The sequence below is a fragment of the Phascolarctos cinereus genome, unplaced genomic scaffold (assembly GCF_003287225.1).
Source record: "Phascolarctos cinereus isolate Bilbo 61053 unplaced genomic scaffold, phaCin_HiC Scaffold_2;HRSCAF=192, whole genome shotgun sequence".
NCBI lineage: Eukaryota > Metazoa > Chordata > Mammalia > Diprotodontia > Phascolarctidae > Phascolarctos > Phascolarctos cinereus.
Window position 1 is genome coordinate 103819213 of NW_027555625.1, and position 25820 is coordinate 103845032.

The 25820-nt window shown below is 35.0% G+C and overlaps 1 protein-coding gene across 5 annotated transcripts in view; it reads right to left on the bottom strand.

Moving 5' to 3' along the window:
- Positions 1–1908: 1908 nt before the first annotated feature.
- Positions 1909–25820, bottom strand: part of PPP4R3B (protein phosphatase 4 regulatory subunit 3B) — an 82945-nt gene continuing 59033 nt past the window's right edge. For 2 of the 5 annotated variants that reach the window (XM_078149525.1, XM_020996218.2), the window contains 9 exons: positions 19685–19834; positions 19056–19158; positions 18164–18205; positions 11400–11558; positions 10233–10402; positions 9273–9412; positions 8196–8380; positions 6551–6753; positions 1909–3631 (listed from right to left, as the gene is read on the bottom strand). In XM_078149525.1, the coding sequence (XP_078005651.1) occupies positions 3536–3631; positions 6551–6753; positions 8196–8380; positions 9273–9412; positions 10233–10402; positions 11400–11558; positions 18164–18205; positions 19056–19158; positions 19685–19834 (1248 nt within the window). In that variant the 3' untranslated portion in view covers positions 1909–3535. The remainder of the gene's footprint in view (positions 3632–6550; positions 6754–8195; positions 8381–9272; positions 9413–10232; positions 10403–11399; positions 11559–18163; positions 18206–19055; positions 19159–19684; positions 19835–25820) is intronic. The other 3 variants (XM_078149524.1, XM_020996219.2, XM_020996220.2) reach the window with 3 other exon arrangements.

The following is a 25820-nucleotide window of genomic DNA, read 5'->3' on the forward strand; positions in this document are numbered from 1 at the left end:
CTAAGCTTATTTGATTTCATCACACTGAAAAGTGGCAAAAAAACTTATCCACACCTCTTGTATGATACTAAACTATTTCTATGTAGTAATTTCTTTAACTTAAAAAAGTGTAATTTTTCATTCAAGTTATTTTATAAAAAGTGAACAAAATAGTAAATAGCTACCTAAGATTGCAGTGAAAGCCCAAGTATAAACTTTATGTAAAAGTTATCTTTGCAATGAACAAAGTGATAAATAACTAAAGGTTTAAGTACTTCTATTTTTAGAAGTTTGGATTAATTCAGTGGTACAAGTTTAAATTTGCAGTACACTCTATTAAACACAATGAACAGGGAATATCACAGATGACACAGTTAATAGCTGATTCAGTTGGTTTAGGGCAGGGATGGGGAACCACAGGTTCCAGGTACCAGGAGAAGGTAACCTCGAGGCCACATGTGGCCGTCTGGGCCCTCAAGTATGGTCCTTTGACTGAATCCAAACTTCACAGAATAAATCTTAATAAAAGGATTTGTTCTGTAAAACTTGGACTCCTTCAAAAGGCTGCACCTGAAGACCTAGAAGGCTACATGTGGCCTTGAGGCCATGGTTTACCCTCCCCTGGTTTAAGGATTTTTATCATTGTGAAGTGGAGAATAAATGGAAAGTGCTTCCTATATCTTTAGAACTCTTTGCAGGTAATTTGCATGGAGCTAGCAGAACTACTGTGGGCAGGTAGAATAGAGAACATAAACATCTTCAGCTCTTGTAATACCCCCTTGAGGATTATCTGGAAGTCGTATAATTGGGAATTGACTTCATATAGGTATACCTTTCCTGCTATGGGCATTAAAACTCAATTTATGTACAGTGGGTGCCAAATTAGTGCTCAGATACTTTAATTTACCCACATCATTCCATAACATGCCTATTATTTTTCATCACTAGCTATTATTAGATTAGGTAAAAACTAGTGATTAAAACACACAAATTAATTTCATGTAACTTTTTATTAAAATAGTATTTATAACTGATACATGTTGGCAGATGTAACTTTAAAAATCTACAAGGGCCCCAGGCATTCAAATGTGGGCTTTCACTTGTTCCACTGAGTCAGGGTACAAATGGCAGGGGTAGAAATTTAAGTCTGCTTGAAGATGGTGGCTTTAGACATGGTAACTGAGTGGAAGCTTAGTATCTCCGCTTCCAAGGGATTTAGGATTTTAAAAGTCATTGAATCTCATGATGTAATTATATTTTTCTAACACTAAAACTGTAAAACAGCAATTCATGAAACATTCACATTCTTGCTGTAAAGGCGCCTGTGGTGATGCAAATGTTCTTTAAAGTTCATGGCAGTTCTTTAGGGGAAAAAAATTGAGATGTAAAGTTAGTACTTAGTATCAGAATTTTATCCACATTGGATAGGATCACATATTCAGCCTCAAAAAGGAAGGCATGCATCATACTTGTTTTCCCTTGAATTTCATGAGGAAATGTTTTAGCTTTGAGAAGCAAAGAAGGGGCTTATTAGGCCAGGGTTTAAGGGGGAACTTCTTAATGATATAGGGTACACTTGATCTTTTTCAAGTCTAATACATCCTGAGTCACTTTACTGATACATGGAAGATACCTTTTATGCTATACACCCTTCGTTGTGTGAGAGGGAAGCCCCATTCTAGGATGCCTGGAGCCCAATGGGGACGTAAGATTTTATTTTCCCCATGGCCCACCCACTCTTAAGTGTACTCAAAATGCTGAAAATACAATAGACTCTCTCACTAGTTTAGAACTCCTACATTGTCTGACCTAATGATTTATAATATTGAAGTCTGAATGACTTTATTGGCTTATTAATGATACTCTAAAATGGCCAATCTCAAAACTGAGTGAACTTAACATTTACAACAAACCAAACAAAAGCAATAATTATGGAATTACAGGGTCACATTTTAATTCCTGAATTTTACATTTCAGCATTAATATCACCACATGTATACAAATGGTGTAAAACAAGTACAGTGGTATTTTTAATACAAAATAAATTCTGTTTTATGGAAAAAACTATACTTCATATCTACACAGACAGCCCATCTTTTCCAAACAATAGCTAAAATTAAAATTAACTACAAAATCTCCAAAACAGGGAAACTGCTTTAGTTTAAACTATTCCAGGAAAAATGGACCCATAACACATTACAAGGGCGATCGCTATGTGGTGGATTGCAGCTGGTTTCATAGTTTTGAGCTTTTATCATTTCTAACACATTAATTATAGTTTGGGGACGTTTTTCTCACTTTAGCATGATCTCAGATCATAGATGGGCAAACTAACATTAAAATATTTACAGATTACTTGCTGCTCCTTGAAAATAAAACTTCAACTGTTTGCCTCAATTATTTTTGCAATTCATTTGTGTACATGGAATGTGCTTTTATTCTTCAAAAACAAACAAACAAACAAAGCAGCTTTCATATTACACCCCTGCTTAAGGAAAAGGTTTATGTGCTGCATGCGGATTTCTCTTTTCTAGTAACTTCTTGGTCCAAAATGGCTTCTTAATGTCAAATGCCACTTCGTTCATTCAGCACTATTTAAAACCTGTGTGTGTATATGTGTTAGTGCTTATCAACTGACACATTTTGCAAGTTGTGAATGTGGTAGTATGACAGCTGCTTAGCAAAGAGAGACAGCTTTACTAACAGCAGAAAGTGACTTGACACTGTATCTTCCACAAATGCTTGTACTTTGGTGCAGCTGAAAGGACTCTGCTATAGCCACAAGCAAGTTCCTGGAGAACATTCTTTTGGGAAACTACTGATTCCTATCATCAGTATCTCTGGAAGTACTGGTTTAAATGTTAGATTAGTAGAATTGTCCACTTTTAAGCCAGCTTGCTTTTCTTCAAAATACATACTGGAAATTCCTGGTGTGTAAAAAAATTCAAACATGCATGGTAACACAGGGTGTGCCTTCCTCCAATGGCCTGAAAGGCTGAACTTCTGTTAAATTTTGAAAGAAATGGTCCCAACAGTTTAACTTCATTTTTTATGCTAGCTAAATCTGCTTTCCCTAAAAATTGTTTTAAAAGAGGCAACTGATAAAAGAACACTATGGCCAGCACCATTACAAAAAGTAACATTATTGGGTTTGCAACTGAAGTTTCACAATCATTTTCTAGTTCTGATATATAACCGGGGCAACCCTGCAATATTAAAATTTTACTGACCTGCTCCCCTCCCTCATCCCTCCCCAAACCTGAGACTTTCCTTGCTGAGAAGCTGTCACCCAGGTTCTGATTACTACTAACCCACCATTTTTTGACAGCCTGAAAGGCAAACTCCTTAATTACTAGAAAGAGAAAAGTTCCTTGGAAGCCTGGTGTTTACAGAACTAAACTCTTCTAGTTGATACACTGAGTGTCTTTTGCTACTCCTTGTATGTTATCTTATATGTTCAAGGGAGAAAGCTTTCTGATTCAGACTTTTAAGCTCACTGAACAGTTGCAGCATTTACTAATACCCCACTGTGAGGTTCCCCTCCCCCCCAAAGTTTTTATGAGCCAAGGCGAGGTCTTTTTCTTGGAGATGTCTCCTCTTCTTCCTCCTCTTCTTCATCATCTGGATAATCTACTAGGCCAACCAGACTTCCCTGTTGAAAAATAAAAAACTTAACTTACAACACTGAAATATATTTGATGTTTTTTTCCAGAAAGAGGGGAGCAACTCTATGAGTATTAAAACATTTCTGTACACTTAATATATAATTTTTAGCTAACTAGTCAAAGAAGCACAGTTTATGGCATCTGCACAAAAAGTAAAGAAATCTAAATGTTATGAGACTGCATTCTTATAAATTAGTTAACTGAAGGCCAAATGGCAATTTTCTAGGCAATGTCAAGATTGTATAATGCAAAAATGTATTTGCTAATTAAAGATTTTTTTAAAACTTGGATGTTTAACGATAACTTATTTTTTCACTTCTAACTCAAGACTAGAAAAATACTTTCTGTGTCTACCTGGACTCACAGCTGCAGAATAAATCCCTGTACTGTGGAAGGGTCACCCAACTTATAAACTATACCTTACAGAGTTTCTTATTTCAGCAACAAGGAATTGGACTGGGAATGGTAACGTAGGTAACTCAAACAACAGGAAAAGAAACAACAGCCAATTAGTAAAGACCTGGTGTAGAATTATAAGTTTAAGAGCTGGAAAGGATTAGGCTAATATATAATTGCCTCATTTTACACATGAGAAGCCTTAAGCCCAAAGTGGCTAGGTGACACAAGATAATGGCAGAGCCTCAAATAGAAACTAGGTGTCCTGACTTGATCACCATTGAGTTTCCCACTCTTTAACTCTCCTTGTAGAGCCACAGAAATAAATTTTATAGCTGAAAGGGAATAAAAGATCATCTATGTATAACCCCTCATTTAAATAGCTAACAGGGCTTAATGTTATAGACCTATATTTCTCACCCACCAAATTATCTAAAGATTGCTGGAAATGCACTAAATATGAACTGTCATAGGTCGTCAAGTTTCTTTAGGGCTCCAAACCCCTGAATTTCTGTTAATTCACAAAAATTAGGACCCTATCCCCAGAAAAAAAAAAGACCTATTTAATTGAAATGACTGTTTAATCCTTGTGTTCAGTATAGGTACTGGATTCAGAGTTATAAAATTTATCTACTGCTCTCAAATATTTAATCCATTTACTCCACACTAAAAAACTTTTCTTTTCCAATTTTTTTCTGTGTTGGGAACTCCCAAAGTGGAACTTCCTGCCACTGTTGCAGATCTGTAACTTACAGTGTCATAGAATTGCCGGGTTAATAAGATATTAAGTAATCTGTTCATTTTTAGAGTTATGTCTTTGAAGCAGGTCTTTCAGACTCCAAGGTCAGGGACCCTGGATCCATTGTTATGCTCCCTCTTAGCAACAATATAAATACTAAACTGAATTTACCTACTTTCAAGCTTCTTAAAAGTATTAAAAAAACTTTTTAAAACTGGCACTACCCCTATTTTCTATGCTTTCGAAATGGCTATAATTGATGCCTAGAATGCTTTCTTTCTCCATTTTCACTTCAACCTCCTGGCTCCTTTCAAAATTCAGCCCAAGCACCACCATCTCACCATGGCCTTTCCCATTCCCTCCCAGACTCCCTCAGCCTCACCCTGCAAATTACCTGGCATCTATGCTGAATATTTTCTGCATATACCTATATACATATATGTTTGTTGTCTATCTCATCAGAATGTAACCTCATTGAGAACAAGGACTATTCTGCTTTTGTCTCTATATCTTCAGTGTCTCATGCAGGCACTTAATGTACGTTGAATGAATGAATACTAAATTGAAATCATCTCAATGAGCTAATGTAAATCTGTTAAGAGCTTTTACATCAATACCACCAGAAAAATAAGCAATAATAATCTTCCTGTCACAAGAGAAGTGGCTGTTTTCTGGCTCTATTTGTATGTTTTAAAATCTAGCAGATGGTGAAAGATTATGAAAAACATCAGGCTTGTAACAAGATGGTATTTATGTTACACTCAGAAACCTGAAACCAAAATTCAGTTTTATTTATCTATGTGTCTTTTTTTAAAGGGGTGGAGGTGAATAAGAAAGTCTGACTACTGAAAGAAGTGTGAAGTAAGTGGAAGGGAAAATAATTTAACAGAAACAAAAGTAATCACATTCTGTACCTTCCCTCCCCAATTTTCTGGCTAGTTTATTGCCTGGATGAGGCTAACATGTTAAGTCTGAGCTCAAACTTAAAATTTCCACTCCTATTAGGAACTCACTGTCAGCTATGACTGAAAATGTCATCAACTATAAATGTCTTAGTCCAAAGCCTAAAGACTTAAGGTAGAAATAAAAGGATTACTATTCAAAACAATTTATACTAAGACCAATTTAAACTATCTGTCCAAAACTTAGCTACCTGGTAACTTTGTCAATTCATAAGCAAAAAAATTAAATTTGAGTTCAATTTAACCAACTAGATATTGGCATCTATACAGCAAAGCACTTGTACTTTACCCCTAGACCTTGACTCAAGAGTAATTTACTCTTATTTTAAAACAAATTATAAACAGGTTCCATAGCGGCTTTACAGAAAATTAAGAGGGGACATAGACAATAATATAAAAAGACAGATAAACTGCAAAGGAAAAAAAATCAACACAAGAATTCAGGAAGCACAGTAAAGCGGGCCAGTCAGCATAATAAAAATTTCTGCATGTCAGCCTAAGACAGCATTTATAATAAGGTCTCTGTGGTCATCAAAAATCATGTTACAAAAAAAATCACGTTCAACATACTCTGTTGGTGGTAGCATATAATAAATACAGACTACAACAAAGGCAGAAAAAATGCTGTTTAAAATATAAACATAGCTATTTAGATGGACGGATATAACAGATAACAGAAGCTTTAGTCAATTTAAAATATATTACCTAAATACTTACACCAAGAATCTCAAGACATCACTGCTTCCAACCAAAAGAGAATGGGAATGTTCAAAAAAACAACAAAACAAACCCATGATCAATTTACTCACTTTAGTGGCTGTTACTGATGTAGTTAAGCTTGTATTTTTGGAAGAAGATCCATTAGAACTTGCTGGTGTTGTTTGAGCAGCTACAGATTTACTGTTCGTACTATTTGCTCCATTAGCAGCACTGGCAGAATGAGAGAAAGTAAATTTGAAGCCACCAGAGGATGTCCTTTTGGGAAGATTTTCTTTGTCTTCACTTTCTTTTGCTAAACCAAAGATAAAATATGAATATACATCAATATGTGATCACAAATGAAAATATCCTAATTTGTTTTTTAAAGCCTAAGATGATCATGACACTTAAAGCCTGATTCTGACAGTAATGGCAAGGTCTTTTGGCAGTGGCAGACCAGTGTTTGTGGTGAATATGTTCAGAGCAAATCAAGGAACCAAAACTATCATCTGAATATTTATTTCAGTTTATTTCCTTTGGACTCTGATGAGATAAGAATTTTTAACAGTGAATGAAGACTGAGTAAAAGTAGGACCAAACTGAGAAGGCTTAAAAGGGAAATGACTTGCTCAAGTCAGAGCTGGGACTAAAACTCAGGTCTCCCCTGCTCCCAAATCCAATTTTCTCCCTATTATATTCCATTAAGATATAAGCAATGGAAAACAGATAGTAAAAATACCCTTAAAAGAAGTGTCAAAATTCCCAATCACAGCACGTCAGGTATAAATAAATCTATAAAAAAGGTATGCCTTCTACAAAGGACCTTGAAGCTGCACAAAACAAGTAGAAATGTTACAAGGGGAAAATTTACTTTTAACTTTTCTTGGCAAGCTAATTTCCCCCCCTCTATACTGCTCCAGACCTCTCACTGGTTCATATCACAATATAAATTATAGCATAGTTATTTGTATGTTTGTCTTACCCCTCATCTCGGTTGTGAACTTCTTCAAGGCAGGAATTATGTTCTGTTTCATCTTTGAATCCTGACTACCCAGAGTACAGTTCCTTGAACATAATAGGTACTTAACAGACCCTGGTTGAAACTGAGTTGAGGGGACAGATTCAATTTTCTCTACAGGAACCTAACTTTTAAAGATCTTTAGGATTATACGTTTAAATTCTGCCTGATTCACAGTCTGTAAAATGTCTTTCTAAGGTCCCTTCCAGTTCTAAGACTCTATAATACAAATTTTAAATGGTGTTTACAGGGCAGAAGAAAATTTAAGGCCGTTTATATCACGTAATAGAGAGTCTGACAATGCTGAGTATCAAATATCAAGACAAAGGTATTAACCGTGGTTGAACGCAAAACTGAAAGTCTGCCTTCTGAAATAAATAAATCAACATATACTTCTTTAAAAATTGTATAGTTCAAGTTTATTCACTAATTCGAAGAAGTATTACTATGAAACATTCAGTGTAGAATGTCTCATGCTTTTTGTAAAAATATAACAGCCAGGGGAAACTAGGTGGCACAGTGGATAAAGCACCAGGCCTGGAGTCAGGAGGACCCGAGTTCAAATACAGGTTTGGACACATAACACTTACTAACTGTGCGACCCTGGGCAAGTCATTTAACCCCATTGCCTAACCAAAAACAAAACAAAACAAAAAAACCCAACAAAACAGCTGTCTCATGATTTCTGTATAAATAATTAAAAAGACACAGCAAAGAAAATAATCCAAAGTGAATACCTTTTTTCGTTTCCATAAACTTTTCATAGCTATCTGGAAAATCATCCTCTGGCTTTGACTTTTCACCTGGAGGCACAACTGCTTCACCTTCTTCCTCTTCATCTTCATTGAACCACATTTCTTCATCTTCCTCCAAGGTTCTTGCATCTCTTCGAAATCTGTTGCTACGCAATATAGATGGTACACTGTAATAAATATATCATGGGTGACTCAAGTTCTGTAACCAGTTTTTAAAATGTAAAAGAAATAATAAATGTGGAACCATGAGGAGTTGATTTTGCATAGAATAAATCATAACATAATGATGAGAATACAAATGGATCAGTATGGAAATAGTTTAGGGTATTTTTAAGGTCAGCTAAAATCTATACTGAATTAAAAGATAAGGGGCGGTTTAAAGAAAAGCCATCCTTTTTATCTTTTCTTCTAGGAGAAAGAAGAAAAAAGAGTACTACTACTTCTACTGAATTGTTATTTATGACTATTTAGTGTAAAAGAGAAATCCCCAGGGAAATTCTAGCTCCACAAAAAATACACATAAAGTTGCCCTAAACTATCAATGTCAGAAGCTATTAACATGTCATAATTAAACCCCCACTTTAATACTGCAAAAATCTCACTGTAGTCCTTTCAAATGGTAGACCAACAAAATAGATGTATCTCCTACAGACCCTAACCCCTTCGATCACCTGCTATCATTATCTCCACTGCCTCTGTTGAGCAGAAAAACATACCTAGCTTCAACTCCATATTCAACTCAGTTTCCAACTCAGGATCTCAGCCAATTCTGTACAGTGCAGAGTTCTGGATTCCTGGCTTACTTAGACTCGGACCTTTCTAATACCATTCTCCTACATAACTGCCTTGGCCCACCCTCTCCCCTGCCTTAGTCAATAACATATTTTTTATTTATAGTCTTTTTCTTGGAGTACTAACTGCTTTCCCACAGTATTCTTTCACTTGAAGTTGTGAACCAAATAATGATGTGATGTAGTATATGCCTGTAATATCAAAATATATGGATCAAAAAATATGAATTTGACTTCATCACAGGCTTGAATTCCAAAACACAAATACCTGTTCAGTTTCTGACTTTGTCTGTCTTTTTCTTGTTCATATTTTGTCTTCAATCCTTTGAATGTCTGAACATATTCAATTGATTCAAGGGCCTTATAAAAATTTTCAACTATATGTGCAGTAAGAGACTTGATATCTTCCTGTATAAGCACAAAAAAAAATTTACATTCCACATAATTTTTCTCATATCACAGTATTATCCAGAAAAATAAAAATGTTTATCATTACAAAGCTATCCCCCAAGTTTTTTTAATCACCTTCCAAAAAATTCCCTAAGTAGTTTTTTTACATATGCAAATACTATCTGTAGAAAACTTTAAAATGACTTCTCATTTCACTGTTTTAGAAATGGGCCAAGATTACATCAAAAATAAGCAGATTCCTCAGAATTTATATAATATATGACTGATGAACTATTTACCTAGGACTCCATTCCAGGAATTGGTCCTAGAGTTCTCTAATAGTGTAGCTTTTGGAGAGTGACTACTTCACAGTAACAACTCCTCCTGAATTCCATTTTATATGTTTTGAAATTCAAAATGGAATGACAATATATTAAATAAGTCAGAACATTTTTCAACTAAAAAACTAAAGTAAGTTACACTTAACTGAACTTATGTTTATTTAATCTGCATTACAAAAGTGGTATGTCAATTCCAAGTTTTTAATGTTACTGACATTTCTTACTTTTAAGTTTTGCTTCTATATTTTTAATTTTAATAAATATAATGGTATTATTTAGTCCAAAGGGGAAAAGTTAGTGATAATAAAAGGTAACTAGATAAAGAAATAGAAATCCAGACACATGGAATAAACATAAAACAAATGGTGAGAAAATGGGAAATACAGGGAATTTAACTTTATTGATATATACTCTACAAAAGAAGTGGTGTCATTTCAGAAACTAATAACTACATCTGAATAAATTCTAAGAACTCTTTCAACAGCATTTCAACTTACCACTCTTATGAATTCAAACAATTCAATGACAGCTGAGTTTAGCAGGTTGTATCGGGTTCCATTATCCAGAAGGGCATTTATAACTGGCTCAAAAAGATTTCCCTTGGTGATATAACGGTTGTAAAATTCATCTTTAAGACCAATTATTCTCCTCATGAAACGAAGAGCACCTATTAAAAATAATTTAGAGTAAGGTGAAGTTCTTTTATGACAATAAAAGAACCAGTTATCAAGCTTTTAAACACAACTGGCCTTTATTTCACATTTTTGAAGCTTAAAAATAACCCACTGTGTCTATATCTCCTCCAGCCTACCAGAGCAAAACAAACAAAAACACCAAAAAAACCTGACAAATTCCTGTTGTTACAAACCACATAATTCTAATTCCTTATATTTGCTAATCATATTTTTATATACTACCTGTCTCCAAAGGGTTGTTTAATGTGCTTTAGAGACACTATCCAATTAGTCCTTCATAAAACAAGACTTTCAAAGAAATCATCTCATGATGAAATTTTATCTCTAGGAAGTATATCTCACCTCTATTTGTGTGGATATTTTTAACCCACGAAGAATGAAATCGAAGAGGAAAGGAAAGGAAAAAAGTCTTATCTACACATTCGCTCCTTTCCCATCAATCCAACCTTTCTAGGACTAAATACTAATATACTCTGCTCCTTCCCATCTCAATACATAATATAACAATTTTAAATGAGTTAAAGACAAGGGAAACAGATAACATATGTTAGGAATTGTAAGAGATTCTACATCTAATAATTACTTTCTAGTGCTTTATCCACTGACTTCCGAACACAGTTCAATACATGAATGAACTAAAGTAAGTCACACAAAACTTCAAAGCCTCAGGTTACAAAGTAAGTGACTAAACTGATTAAGGAGGATTCGAGCAAAAAGTATGAGTGAGATTTTATCATGACGCTCTCTCTTAAAAACATTAAAACTGGTTAAAACTTCTTTTCCAAAGTAGTATGAAGGGAAACCATTACACTGTATGTCACATCCTTCCCACCATCATTTTTTTTAAAGTTATGGCTTTGCAATGCATAGTGCCATCAATTCAACTGAGTGAATAAATGGCAATTTCTTACTAAAAAAAAATTGGCCTTTAAATCATTTTATAAAAGCTCTATTTGAATAATTACTTACATAATGCCAGGAACGTATGTTTTGAATTCATTAAGACAAGAACACGTCTTAGCAAATCTTTGTTCATAATATAATTTTTTATGTGATATGTGTGGTGTTCCACACAAAATGTGAGTAATTCCAAAATTAAGGCAAGCAGCTGTGCTGTTTGGTAGTTATCTATTAAAAAAGGAAGATAAAATTAGACACATAAAAATACAAAATTCTTGTTGTTTACTTATGTAAAAAAAATCATGCAATCTACTTTTTGAGGACACTTCAATTTTTATACAAATTAAAGACATTATGTAATATACAATTTTTTTTTTAAAGGCAATTGGGGTTAAGTGACTTGCCCAGGGTCACACAGCTAGTAAGTGTCAAGTGTTTGGTCTGAGGCCGATTTGAACTCAGGTCCTCCTGACTTCAAGGCCAGTACTCTATTCACTGCACCATCTAGCTGCCCCAAATTAAAGACATTATGGTATTGTTATTATGAAATATAGCCCACATTTCTATAGCACTCCCACTCATGTCCAGTGCTTTTGACACTATACCACATATTTTATCAGTAGACAGACACTTCTACTGCTATTCTTTGTCTCTTTTCTCAACAGAATCACTTGTAATATTGTTTCCATTTTTATATCAGAAACATTAAAAACTCCAAATTAAATATGCTGATGTTTCTAGATATCCAGACATTTATAGGTGAAGACTTCATGTTCAAATACATTATCTTCTCTGTTTAAAAACAGATATTGGTGCAGTAGTACGGAAAGAACACTGCGTTAAAAAGTCTAGCTAACTGGCCACTAATTAGTTACGGCATCTAAGACAAATAATTTCACTACTCAGGGCCTCAGTTTCCTTGAATCAAGGAATTGAGGGGACTGGGTTAAATTACTTCTAGGGCACTCTAGATCTGACATTCTATGAGTAGGTAAGGAAATGGAAACATTCAGTGGTTCACTCAATGTTACTTTTTAAAAAATCTGTTTTCTAGAAGGTCCAAATTTCTAAAATTATGACTTAAAGCATTTTAAAAGTAACTCCAACGAGTAAATTATGTTTTAGGAAAAAGAAAAACAACACAGAAAAATACTCAAATAACTAACACTGCCACGTTTATGACTCAAGAAAGCCTGGAAGTCAAACACGGTTGATCTATTGAAGGACACAACAAAAACTGTCAAATATTTTGCTTGAACTGATAAAACACACAAATTCCTCAAGTAAGAAATAGGATTATTACCCTCAAAACATCTTCAAAAGAAGAATATTTTAATAAAATGTAAATTAAATAATTCCATTTTATAAAATATCAACATATATAATTAAAGCCTATTGAAAGGATTGACCTTTTTTCTCCACCCACTGGTTTATATACTACCTGAATCACCTAGAAATACTGCTTGAATTTGTTATAATGGCCACACACTGACATTATGCAGAACTGTAGACAGAAAAATTACTGATTTTAAACTATACTATGACAGTAACCATTTTAGGAATCCTTAAGTATCATAAGGAATCAAGTTAATTTTCCTCAGTATGCATACTGGTCATTAAATAAATTAAACCTGATAGCAGACCCCCCCCCCCAGCCCTTTCTACTCTACTCTATTCATTAATTCATTCATTCATTTTGCAAGGCAATCAGGGTTAAGTGACTTGCCCAGGATCACACAGCTAGTGAGTATCATGTGTCTGAGGCCGGATTTGAACTCAGGTCCTCCTGACTCCAGGGCCAGTGCTTTATCCACTGTACCACCTAGCTGCCCCTCTTTTTCTGCTTTAAAGATCAGTTTCAGTATCTTCTATGTCTTTAATTTAATTTCACTCAAACATACATTAAGTACTTACTACATTATACTCAGGGCACTATGCTAAGAAAGCAAGCAGTCTCTATCCCTGAGGCATTTATATAGTATAGTGGATATACGAGTCTGGAAGACCAGGGTTGGCCTCACACGTGTACTGGCTGTGTGACATTAGTCAAGTCACAACTTCTCTGGGCCTCAGATTCCTCATCTGTAACACAGAGGGGCTTAATCTGAGGACCTGTAAGGTCCCTTCCAGCTCTCAATCTATGATTGTATAATCTGCTGAGGGATACAATATACAAAATTAAGTAAATGTGAAGCATATAAAGTTATCTTGACAGATCAAGCAATTAAGTGCTTACTATATGCTAGGACTACAAACACAAGTAAGCAAGAAACAAGAGCAAAGCTGACCTATCAGAAATGTAGGCCTCAGGCAGGGATAGTCTAGTTTACCAGAATAGTAGAAGTAGCATGGAAAACATGAAGTGTGCAATGGAGCTTACTGTAAGGGTGGGGGTAAGAAGAACAGACACGCTCACATCTGAGTGATTTAGGAAAATCATTTTGATGTCTGTGGATGATAGACTGGAGTGGGAAGTGACTCCAAGGGAAGATCAAATAGGAGGCTATTTTAACAGTCCAGGTAAGAAAGTATAAGGGCTTAAACTTCGGTGGCAGCTGTGTGAAGGGGGAATATATGAGAAATATCTTATGCATTTCTATGGGAATTTGAGACACAGCCCAGCTTGGAGCAATTCTGGCAGGAGTTATGAGGCTTTGTTTGGAACTGAGCTGTATTATCTGAGGACTGGCCAGGGCTTCTTCTGGGTACTATGTTCTTCAAGTACCTCAGGACACAAACCTGGTACACAAGCACAATATGGTAGGAATGGGAGACTTTTATTTACCTGTGCATCTGCTAGAGCTCTTTCTTTCCGACAAAAGCAGAAAAGCTAATCATTTACTGACTTGTCTTAATGATAATTTCATCCTTGATAAAGAAAGAACCAAAATACCATTACTAGGTCTGTATCCCAAAAGAGATGTTAAAAAAAAAAAAGGAAAAAGACCTTTATGTACAAAAATATTTATAGCAGCTCATTTCTGAGGGCTAAGAATCAGAAATTGAGGGGGATGCCCATCAACTGGAAAATGGGTGAATAAGTTATGGTATGTGATTATAATGGAATACTATTGTACAATAAGAAATATGATGATCCTGATGGAACAGGATGCTCTCAGAAAAACCTGGAAAAATTTGCATGAGCAAAATGTACTGTGTACAAAGTAACATCAATATTGTAAGATTAGCTGTGAATGACTTAAGCTATTCTCAGCAAATGATCCAAGACAACTCTGAGGGACTTATGATGAAAATGCTATTCATCCCCAGAGAAAGAACTGACTTCTGAAATGTACTAAACATACTCTTTTTTAAAACTTTCTTTTTCTTGAGGTTTTTTATGTTTTATTTCACAACATGATATGACATTTCACAACATTACAGATACGTTTTGCATGGCTACACATGTATAATCTATATCAAACTGCTTGCTTTCTCAATGGGTGGTGGTGGGGAGGGAGGAAGGGAGAGAATTAGGAATTTAATGATTTAACAATAAATGTTAAAAATTGTTTTTACATGTAACTGGGGGAAAATTAAAAAAAAAAAGAACCAAAAGGAAAAGCTATGTTGAATTTGATTTTAACCAAGAAAAGGGGTCGGGGGAGAGAAGGAAAAGGGGAGGGAGGATAGAAACCTTATCTTAGAATGTGTGGTAGAAAAGGAATAATCTGATAGGAATATTTTAGAATCACAGATTATAAAAGGTTCAGAGAAGGGAGAGCTAGGAGGTCATGGTATAAAATTCTTCAAAGGAAGTAGCCTCTCAAGAAGGAAATTCTGATAACTAAGAGAAAGAATTCTAAAGATAAGAAGGTAGAATTGGCTCAAGAGACAGATGCGGATACATAAGGAACGAATCAATTCATCAACTTAATTTTAAAAGGATGTAGTTAGATGATAGTAACAAAGATTAGTAATTGAGGATGAATACAAAATCCTTTAAAAATTGTGTCAAGATAATGTGAAAATATGAATCTATAACGTAAAGCCTATATATCAAATTATACACCATCTTGGGACAGGGGGAGGGGAGAGATGGGGAGAAAATTTAGAATTCAAAATCTTATGGAAGTGAATGTTGAAAAATAAAAATAAACTAAAAAAGAAAGAAAGAAAGAAAAAGAATTGTGTCAAGAATGCTAATGCCTACAGATAAGCTGAGGCTAGCAAACTGAAGCTGGTAAGATAAGGTAAGGATAATAAAAAGGTTACACTAAGAACAATCCAGAATATTAAAAAAGGGAAAGGACCATTGTTCGTGGGAGAAGGGACAATAACTGATGATAGAGAAGGAAGAGTTGCTTTAAATAATTTTGTCTTTTTTTTTCCCCCCACAAAGGAAAGTGATCTTTGTACTTTAAAGGATAAAACAAAATGGCCAATAAGGAGTTGACACCCAAAAATAAGCAAAATGACATCCCAAATAAACTATCTTTTAGTGAATTAAGTTTCTACATCAGCTAAACTACATTCTACAGCAGTGGTCTCTAAAGTGGGCACCACGGAATGATCCTAAGGGGGTACGTGACTAATTGCAATGTGGAGATGGGATGCCTATCACTCTTCCTGAGACAGCTAATCACGGGGCTTATATCCAACACCACAATAACTAACTTTCACTAATGATCATACATTTCAACTTCTTCCCATGTATGTTGATGGTTGGCCACTCAGGGAAATTACCAACTAACAGATATGTGCGTTCCTTCAACAGCAGATGTGCAGATGCAGTGGGAAAATTCCCTTGCCAGATCTCTGAGAGGTTCCAATAGGTGATCATGGGAAGGCAGACACTTACAAGCCAGGATAGTGACTGGTTAACTGTTAACAGTTAATCAGTTTCCTTTTATGAGAGACAGTGATACAGATGATCAGGCATGGATGGACTGAAGCCAGATTGTAGATATCATTACATTCTTTACCCTCAAACCCACCCTTCTTCTATATCTTCTTATTTTTATCCAGGGTACCAATAACCTTCTAGTCACTCAAACTCACAACCACCTCCATGCTATCTTCAATTCAACACTTTCCCTTCACTCCATATATCCATGCAACTGCCAGATTGCGTAATTTTTGGCCTTCACAACATCTGTTGTTTTTATCTCCTTCCTTTCCACTCAAACACAATTCTGGTTCAGGTCTTTTGCAAACTCTTTCTAACTAGTCTTCCTTTCTCAAATCTTTTCCCATCCCAATCCATCTGCCATATATCTTGCCAAAATGATTTTCTTAAAGTCTGGTCACATTCCCCCTCTCTTATTTGCCACTGAACAAACTCCAGTTATTCTCTTCTCCTAGAATCTCTATCATTTAAAATCCTCAAAACCCTTGGTATAAACCTTTCTTTACAGCTTTATTATATAAACTGTTCTCCCTTCCTGTATTCTATGGTCCAGGCAAACTTGCTTTTTTCTTATTCTTCACACCCATACTAAAACAAAAAATACAAGTATGACTAGAAAATTAAGGTATTTTTGATACTACCCATTAGGTAGGACCATCTAAAGAAAAGCAGAATGAATTTATATTGAAAACTTTATGTTGAGTTGGAAATGGAAACAATTAGTTTTTGCTTGTTTCCCAATGTGCAGAATGAATACATGCAAAGAAACATTACTGCTGAAAAGCTATGAGCACTGACTGTTATGACTTATGTTGATTGTTGTTTCGTGTATCTTTCAACAAGAGGTACTTCAAAAAAATTTCACCTGCTTAGGTAACTATGATTGATCAAAATAATGAAATGATTAGCTACTAACACCATTATTATTCATAAGTCCTTTCTATCTCTCCAGACATATACATGGATTTTTAAAATAGTGAAACATATTTCTTTATATTGCTTGATTCACATTGTTTAGTGAGAACAAAAAGGTGTTTTCATGCCTAAAATTTTAAATATAAATTTCATCTTTACCTCACACTTAATTTCAGTTTTATGTGGGGAACAGTGTCAGTGGAACACAATCTCTACAATTTTCACTATCAGCAAATCTTATTAAGATCCTATTTCAGTAAGATGTCTAAACTGTTAATTAAACACCATGCTCAGCCCAAATCAGAGAGACACAAAAGTAGATATTATTGCTCTCTCTGCCCAAATACTGAAAAAGTCTCCCTGTTAAAGATGACTGGATTGCCTTGAAGTTACAGAATGAATTATACGGGCTCTTTAATAGTCTTCTTGAGAAATAAGTACTGGTAGTACACTGACACAATATGCACTTGTTTTTTGTTTTGCATACTCCAAGTAGAAAGAGTCTTGATTTACATATACCTAGAATATCTAATTAAAAAATCTACCATGGAAAAAGGACAAATAGAAGTTATCAGGTCCCTAAGAAAAGCAGGTCTATACATAAACTTTCAAAATGAACAACAGGCGTAGCTAGGTGGCGCAGTGGATAGAGCATCGGCCCTGAAGTCAGGAGGACCTGAGTTCAAATCCGGCCTCACATCAAACACTTGACACTTACTACCTGCGTGACCGCGGGCAAGTCACTTAACCCCAGTTGCCTAATTAAAAACAAAAACCCAAAATGAACAACAATCTAAACATCAAAAACCAGACAAACCCTTTTCACAAATAAACAATGTAAGTATAAAAATCTCAAAAAATAAAGATAATTGAAATCTCAAATGCATTTGCCGCCTTCTTTTCTACAGAAGGAAATTTTAATTCTTGGTAGTAAAGAAAAAAAGCCAATTTCTAGACCTTATTTTGAATACTGGAAAAAAAAAAGACCATTTAATATAAATATGTTGTTCACAACACAAGCATATTTATTGCTTTAAATCTGTTTTAAAAAGATAAACTTCACACTTACCAGGGCAAACGGTGTTACTTTTGTTAGCGCCAACTATTTCATCTAATGGAAAAATAAAAGTCAGAATATTTTCGTCAAAACAAAGATGTTCTCTACACAATTTCAAGTAGAAATTCATGGAATATTAGATTAAGAATAAAGCTAGGAAAACTGCCTAGAATTCAACCAGAACTATGATGGAATTATCTATTTTTCTTCTGTACTCTAAATTAAACTGAAATATTCTTAACTTTCTGGTTTACAGATTACTTGCTAAGGGTATCACATGGAAGAGGAAAAGTCTTTTTTTTTTTCTAGTTACCAAGGATAGCATTAAGGGTTAGAATGTGCAGGAAAAAAACCAAACAAACAAACAAAAAAAAGAAAATTTACGCTTGACGATAAGGAAAAACATTCTAATACTAAGCTATCCAGAAATGGAAGGGGCCAAGCCTTAGGGGATAGAAGGTTCCTCCTCATTAGAAGTCTTCAAGCAAAGTCTGGATGACCATTTTTAACACAATGTAGAGGTATTCTTATTGAGGTAGAATTTGGACTAGATGGTTTCAAGTGTCTCTTTCGACTGTAAAATGTTAAAATTTTATAAACTCTGGTATGTTAGTTCTACTGGCATGTTAGCCTTTTCCCAAAATCCTCCTAAGACAATTCTACCTACCATATGATTCAATATTCACATTCAAGATCCCTTAAAATAATTTTTTTAATCAGAAGTTAGAATGTCCAAAAGCAGATTTCTTTGCACTTAATGAGCCAAATAAACTCAGTGTCATAGAGGCATGGTTTATGGTCATGCTGTTGTTTTTTTCTTTTTCTTTCACTTTTAAGGCAAGAGAATCACAAAATAATGATTAAAGAAACACACACACACACATGCTCGCGAGCACATGCTTACCCTTTTCACATTTGTCTTCTGAAGTATTAGCCAAAAGTGGTGCTGTGAGAACATGCATACAATGATTATAGAAGAAATTTAGAAATTCGCTTTTTTCAGTTTTCTATAACAGAAAAGAACAAGGTGAGAATTTATTACCTTCATAATTGACAACCAACTTTAAGAATCAGTGCACATCACATGTTGGCTTATACTACTATCTAAAACATCACATATGATACATATATTTTAACCATCTTGTTATAGCAAAGAAACTAAAAATCTTATTGCATCTTATGATAAATACTGCTAGAAACAAAATACATTTATAATACAGTACTTTAAAAATAACTAAGAATGAGTAATACTTAAGAAGTAACAACACTGGAATGGCTAGATGTATTTTCACATGTATTTGGAAGCTGGTTTTATATAATAAAAAGCCATGAAAAGAAAAAATTTAAAAAGTCCTTTACTTAAGGGTAATTTAGAAATCAGTTTCTCAAAATTTGCAATTTTTACAAATTATAGCCCTGGTTTTAACCTTAACAATTATCAATTTAGAATCCTAAATGGACAATCTATATAAACAAAGTGCTGTGTGCTATTTCTAAGGCAAAACTATATTAGATAATAAAAATGCTTTTTACCCCTGGATATCGTCTTACATTAGCTGTAGCCAGCATGTTCTCTGGATCAATTAAAGTACGAAGGAGTCCCATTAATTGAACAGCTCCCCCTAGTTCAGGGTCAGTATCACAGATCATTTGTTCAATTACTACATTAATGAGAAGGATATCCTGAAAGAAAACATGTTTCAATTAGACTTTGTTTTAAATAAACATTATATCTATATCTAAATGCATAGATATAGATATTTTACATACCACTGATTGAATGGAAAATAAAAACAAACCAGAATTAAAGCAGGTAACAATGAAATAAAATAATAATAAATACTTAATTGAATTTATTTCTTTCTACTTTTTCAAATTGTGGCAGAAAGTCTTCCCTCTTCCCCCAAGGAAGAAAAAACCTACCTCCCCCAACCCTCTCAAAGACAAAAAACCCCACAAGAATGGACCATAGCTTGCAACATCATTATACTAATGTGGATAACAAAATCACTTAACAGAAATTTTTGTTCCCTGAAGGTGCAAACATTTCCATTCTGGATTTTAGCCTCAAGAATTTAGACACAGACTAACATCTCAAACCATGTGATCCCAAAATACATATTCTCTCAGTCTCATGCTATGTGCCTAAGCACTATATAAAACACTAGGGATACCCTCCCCCTAAAAAAAAGAGAATGAAAAAAGAAAAAAAGGCAGAAGACAGTCCCTTCCATGGCTCACATTAATCTATTGCCTTTTTTTTTTTATAGCACTAGGGATCTCATTCCATCCATCTTCTCCAGAAGATTGCTCCCTCCATTATCATCCCTCTTTCACTTATCTTCAATCTCTGTCTACCACCAGCCTCCCTACTACAACATTCCATGTTTCCCTCATCCTCAAAAAAACCTCACTTCATTCATCTATTAGCTAGCATCTAATACCTCTCTTTTCTAACTAAAATTCCTGAAAATGCCACCTACAATCCATACCTCTATTTCCTTTTGCCTTACTCTCTGTAGTCTGACTTCCAACTTCATCATGTAACCAAAACAGTTCTCTAAAATTATCAATGACCTCTTAATTGCTCAATTTAATGGCTTCTTCTCAATTTTCATCCTTTCTGACCTGTTTCTACTCGTTGACACTGTTCATCACACTCTTGATATTTCTCGTTAGATTTTCCTTACACTGCTTTCTCTTGGTTCTCCTCCTATTTCAGTCATTCCGGCTGGATTCTCCTTCCAGATCTTACTCAATTTAACTCTGGGCATGCTCTGTCTGAGGCCCTCTTCTCTGGTGATCTCACTAGCTACCATGGATTCAATTATCATCTCTATACAGATGACTCTCAAATATACTTGTCCAGCCCTATCCTCTCTTGACCTCCAACTGCCTATTGGACATCTTGAACTGGATGTCCTTTTTTTTTTTTAAAGGCAATTGGGGTTAAGTGATTTGCCCAGTGTCACACAGCTAGTAAGTGTCAAGTGTTTAGTCTGAGGCTGGATTTGAACTCAGGTCCTCCAGACTTCAGGGCCGGTGCTCTGTCCTCTGTGCCAACTAGCTGCCCCTGAACTGGATGTTTTGTAGATATCTCAAACTGAACTCATTATTTTTTTCCCTAAAACCTCCCTTCATCCTAACTGCCCTATGTCAAAGGTATTACTAACCTCTCAGTTACCAAGGCTGGCAACCTGTTATCTTTGACTCCTCACTCTCTCGTTAGACCAGACCTTTTCTTAATGCATTCAGATGTCAAGTTCTGTAATTTTCATCTTCTGTGTCTATTATATTCACCTTTCTCTCCTCTGGTGTAGACCCTCTATTACTTTACACCTACAATAGCCTTTTGGTCAATCTCCCTGACTCTAGTCTTCCCTAGTTCAGTCCATCCTCTACTCAGCTGTCAAATGGATCTTCCTCCAAGTACAGGTCTGACCATGTCTCCTTCCTCACCCTCACTCCCTATTTGGCCCCTCCCTACCTGCCCAGTCTTCTTACAATCTTCTGTTTGAACTCTGTCATGCCTAGAACATTGCCATAGCTTGCTGGCTGGTCTCTCTGACTTCAAGTTTCTCCTCAGTACAGTTCATACTCTACTCGGCTGTCAAATAGATCTTCCTAAAGTACATGTGTGGCCATGTCACCTCCCTACCCATTTGAAAAACTCCAGTGGTTCTTTGTTCTCTCCAGGATCAAATATAAAATCTTGTTTGGCTTATGCTCATCTCAACTTGGTCCCTTGATTTGATGTGTTTCTAGTATTCTTACACCTTACTCTCCTCCTCCATGAACTCTGTGATAAAGTGACACTTGCTTTCTTGCTGTTCCTTGCACAAGACTTATCTGATTCCAGGCATTTTTACCGGCTGTCACCCAAGCCAAACACTTTCTCCCTCATCATCTCTACCTCCCAGCTTCCTTCAAGTCTCAAATAAAGTCCCACCTTCTACAAGAAGCATTTCTCAGTTCTCTTTAACTTTAGTGCCTTCCTTCTGTTTTTATCTCCCATTTACCCTAGTTGTCTGCCTCATTAGACTAGGAGCTCGTTGAGAGCAGGGGACTGTGTTTTGTCTTTATTTGTATCCTTAGTGCTTAGCACAGAGCCTGGTCCACAGCAGGTACTTAATAAATGGTTGTTGGCATGACTTGATGATTTTGGAATGATTGGTACACATTTTACTGGAGAGATTTTAATGAATATATGGAATTAAAGCCTAAAATGAAGTTGTCTAATGTTACAACATTCTATCCATCATTTAAAGTTTTTTTTGTAGACTTGTTAAATATGGCTCTTAATCATTTGTTCAATTAGGTTTATTACCCTTATTCGATATTTGTAAGCAGGAATTACTATTTGGGATCAAGTATCACTTAAAGTATATCTAAATGGCTAATAAGAACAATTTAGACTTATTTTGTGTAATATTTTATGCAAATAAATTTTACTAGTACAAAAAAAATATTCCTTTCAACTCAAGTTTGTTTTACTAGGTTTCAGACCTACAGTAGAAACATTTAGGATAGTCAAAAGGGGTTATTCCTGAAATTACAAAACTATTCATCCTGTTGAAAATTCATGCAGTCTAGTGATGAGTTATTTCTTTGGCCTAAGTGCTACCATGAGAGCCACCTGTTAGCCTCCAGAAAAAGGAAATGAAAAGTAAAAATGATGAGGATGAAAACAGACAAAGGAAGAAGAAGAAAATCAAAGGTAGGCAAAGTAAAAGATGAAGAAATAAAAGGACTTAAACAAGTAAGAAGAAGGAAGCAGGTGCGACATGAGAAAAAATTTGGAACTAAGGAATACACAAGATGCATTTTAATAACAATTTGATAAGAGCTCATAAATTCATGTTAAAGAATGTTGGCTCATTATGTTAGGCTGCAAAGGTAGTTAACTGACTTGCTATTTTTAATGGTTTGAGGGTAAACTGGGGAACACAAACTGAGTTCAAACCAAAGAAGATCTTGAATACCAGGCTAAAGCTAGACTTTATATTATAGGTAACAAAGCACCAGCGACATTTCTGAGCAGGAAAATAATTATTAATCTGAGAATAGTACATGGCATGGACAAGGGAAGAAAAGAGACTGGAGTGATTAAGATAGCTATTAGAATAATCAGGCCACATAACGGTATAGGCAATGAGAATAATAAGAAATGAATACATGCAGGAGACATTATTTCAAGGATCTATTATTTATTATTTGATGGATCTATTATTTCATTAGTGTAGATACTCTCCTCCATCTATGCACATGTCAATTCCACTACAACTGAGAATTATTGAGACTAAAAAAATTAATTCTTTGTGGTCACTGTGATCATCAGCTTCTCTAAACTTAGCTAGGGAGTCCTTGGATGACAGAGTCCATCAACAGGTTCGTAGTCAAAGTTTCAACCTTGGAAGAACCTGCCACAGCTTGTGTTCCACTACTATAATTTGAGAACCCAGAATTATGCCCACAACACAATAAGACACAGAAGGAAAAACATAAAAGATTTGAATTTATAATATACACCCCTCTACCCCTACCCCTCAAAGAAAAGAATTAGGCGACGTGATTAGATATGAGAAGAGAATGAAGAACTTAGAAAATGACTCCAAGGTTCTAACTGACAGAGAGAGAAGTCAAGAGGGAAAAACCAGCTTTGGAGTATAAAATGAAAAGTTCACTTTTAGGCATAGCGTTAGAGTTAACAACTGGTTCTAAATGGTAATGTTCATTAAGCATCTGGGAGGTATGATAAAGTTTGAAAGACCAGGGAGTTTAGGAACAAAAATTTAGGAAGAACTGTCACAAAACTGAGTTGAGGCCATGAGAGTAGAATTCTCAGTGAAGAGACTATACTTTCACTCTTATAAACAAGAGTTAGAAGGACCGAACTTGAACATCTCATAGTCCAACTCTTTCATTTTACAAAGGCTCAGAGACATCTGCCAAATGTCACTCAGGTTACTAAGTAATAGGATTAACATCTTGGTCCTCTAACTCCAAATCCAAAACACTTTCATTGTACACTGCCTGTTCCTAAGCTTGCTCAGTGCTGTTACAGTACAGAGACGGGCCTGTGGCACCAAATGAATTAGTATACACTTTAATTCATTTTCCACTACAGATGGTGGCAGGAGCATGCAGCACTCTGCCTGTAGCAGAGCCGTCAGATCCTAGTGAATCAAATCAAAGTGGTACCTATTCCAATTCTTAGATGTTTCTGATTTGTAATTGAGTAATAATGTTCAATCTTCCATTATATTTTACCATACTACAACTATAACCACTTTTACAAGCAATGTGGACTGCCTATACCTCAGTGTTTTAGTGAGGAATATGTCCAGAAGAATGAAGTTCCTTGAGGACAGGAACTATTTTATAGTCTCAGCAATCGTCAGATAGTCCATAGCAGATGCTTGATAAATTAATGTCTGCTTAACTAAATTAAAAAGTAAACTGTTGGACAGGGAGGAGGAGAAAAATTTAAAACTCAAAAGCTTATGGAAGTGATTGTTGATAATTCAAAATAAATTAATTTTTTTAAAAAAAGTAAACTGTTAAGGAGTGAGATGGTAGTGGTGATCACATCAGGAGCCTAGAGAAAAGCCAGTGATAAACTCTGTAGGAATATGTCTCCAAATTTTAATCATCTGTAAAGCTAACTTGACTGGAATATATTTTTTATTCTGCCTGCTTCCATGTGCTGGAAGTTCCTCTTAATGCTATACAAGGAGAATTTGGTGTCATGCAAGAGCAGAATTTAAATGACAAATAAGTTTCTGCCATAAGTTTTTAAACCCATGCAAAATTAACATGACAAAAGTCTCAACATGGCAGACAGAAACTGTCTTTAATGACTGGCTTGAGAATTCAGACATCTTAAGTCAAATCTCTACATATATAATGTCTCAAAGACCTGACAGAAGGAGTAGCTTTATAAATATCTATCCACTTGGGTTTCCAACTTGCTGATTAAATTTGAGGGGAGGTTAGAATGAAAGCTGTAATTGAAACTGATCAAATGCAAAAGAGCAGAAATGATCTTTACATTCATCCTTTCCAATTCTATGGTAGTCTGAAGGCACTGAATACAGCAAGTAACAAGCTTGACAAACTTATTAACTCTGCCAAATAAGAAAATCACCAAATTGCTGAACTATATATGCAAAACTGATTAACTTAAGACAGATGGTACATTGTTTAAAAAAAAAGTAAAAATATTAGTGTTTCAGTGTTCAACATCAAAACTTTTCTATAGTAATTTGATATGTATGGATTTCCAAATATATTGGATTGTATTGAATAGTGTTACTGAAACTAACTACACTCCCTGGAGCTAATGTGCATGATGCTAGAAGACAAAAAGCTGAATGCTGTTCATTTATTCACAAAAGGCATAAGGTTATCAAGATTTCTGCAAAAAGTATTCCTGTGGAAGATCCATTAGTTTTGGGTGCTTTCTTTTTTTTCTTTATAAAAAAAAAGTCAACACCACTCCAATACAAACAGAACCTTCAATTTATATTTTAAAATAATTTATAATTTCCCTGATCTTGTTAACTTTTAGGAAAAGGAACATATTAAAAATAACAAAGAAGTTAAGCATTAATTATACAGCTGAGGACAAAGCTGATCTTGAAGACCTATTGACTGATGTTAAAAGTGA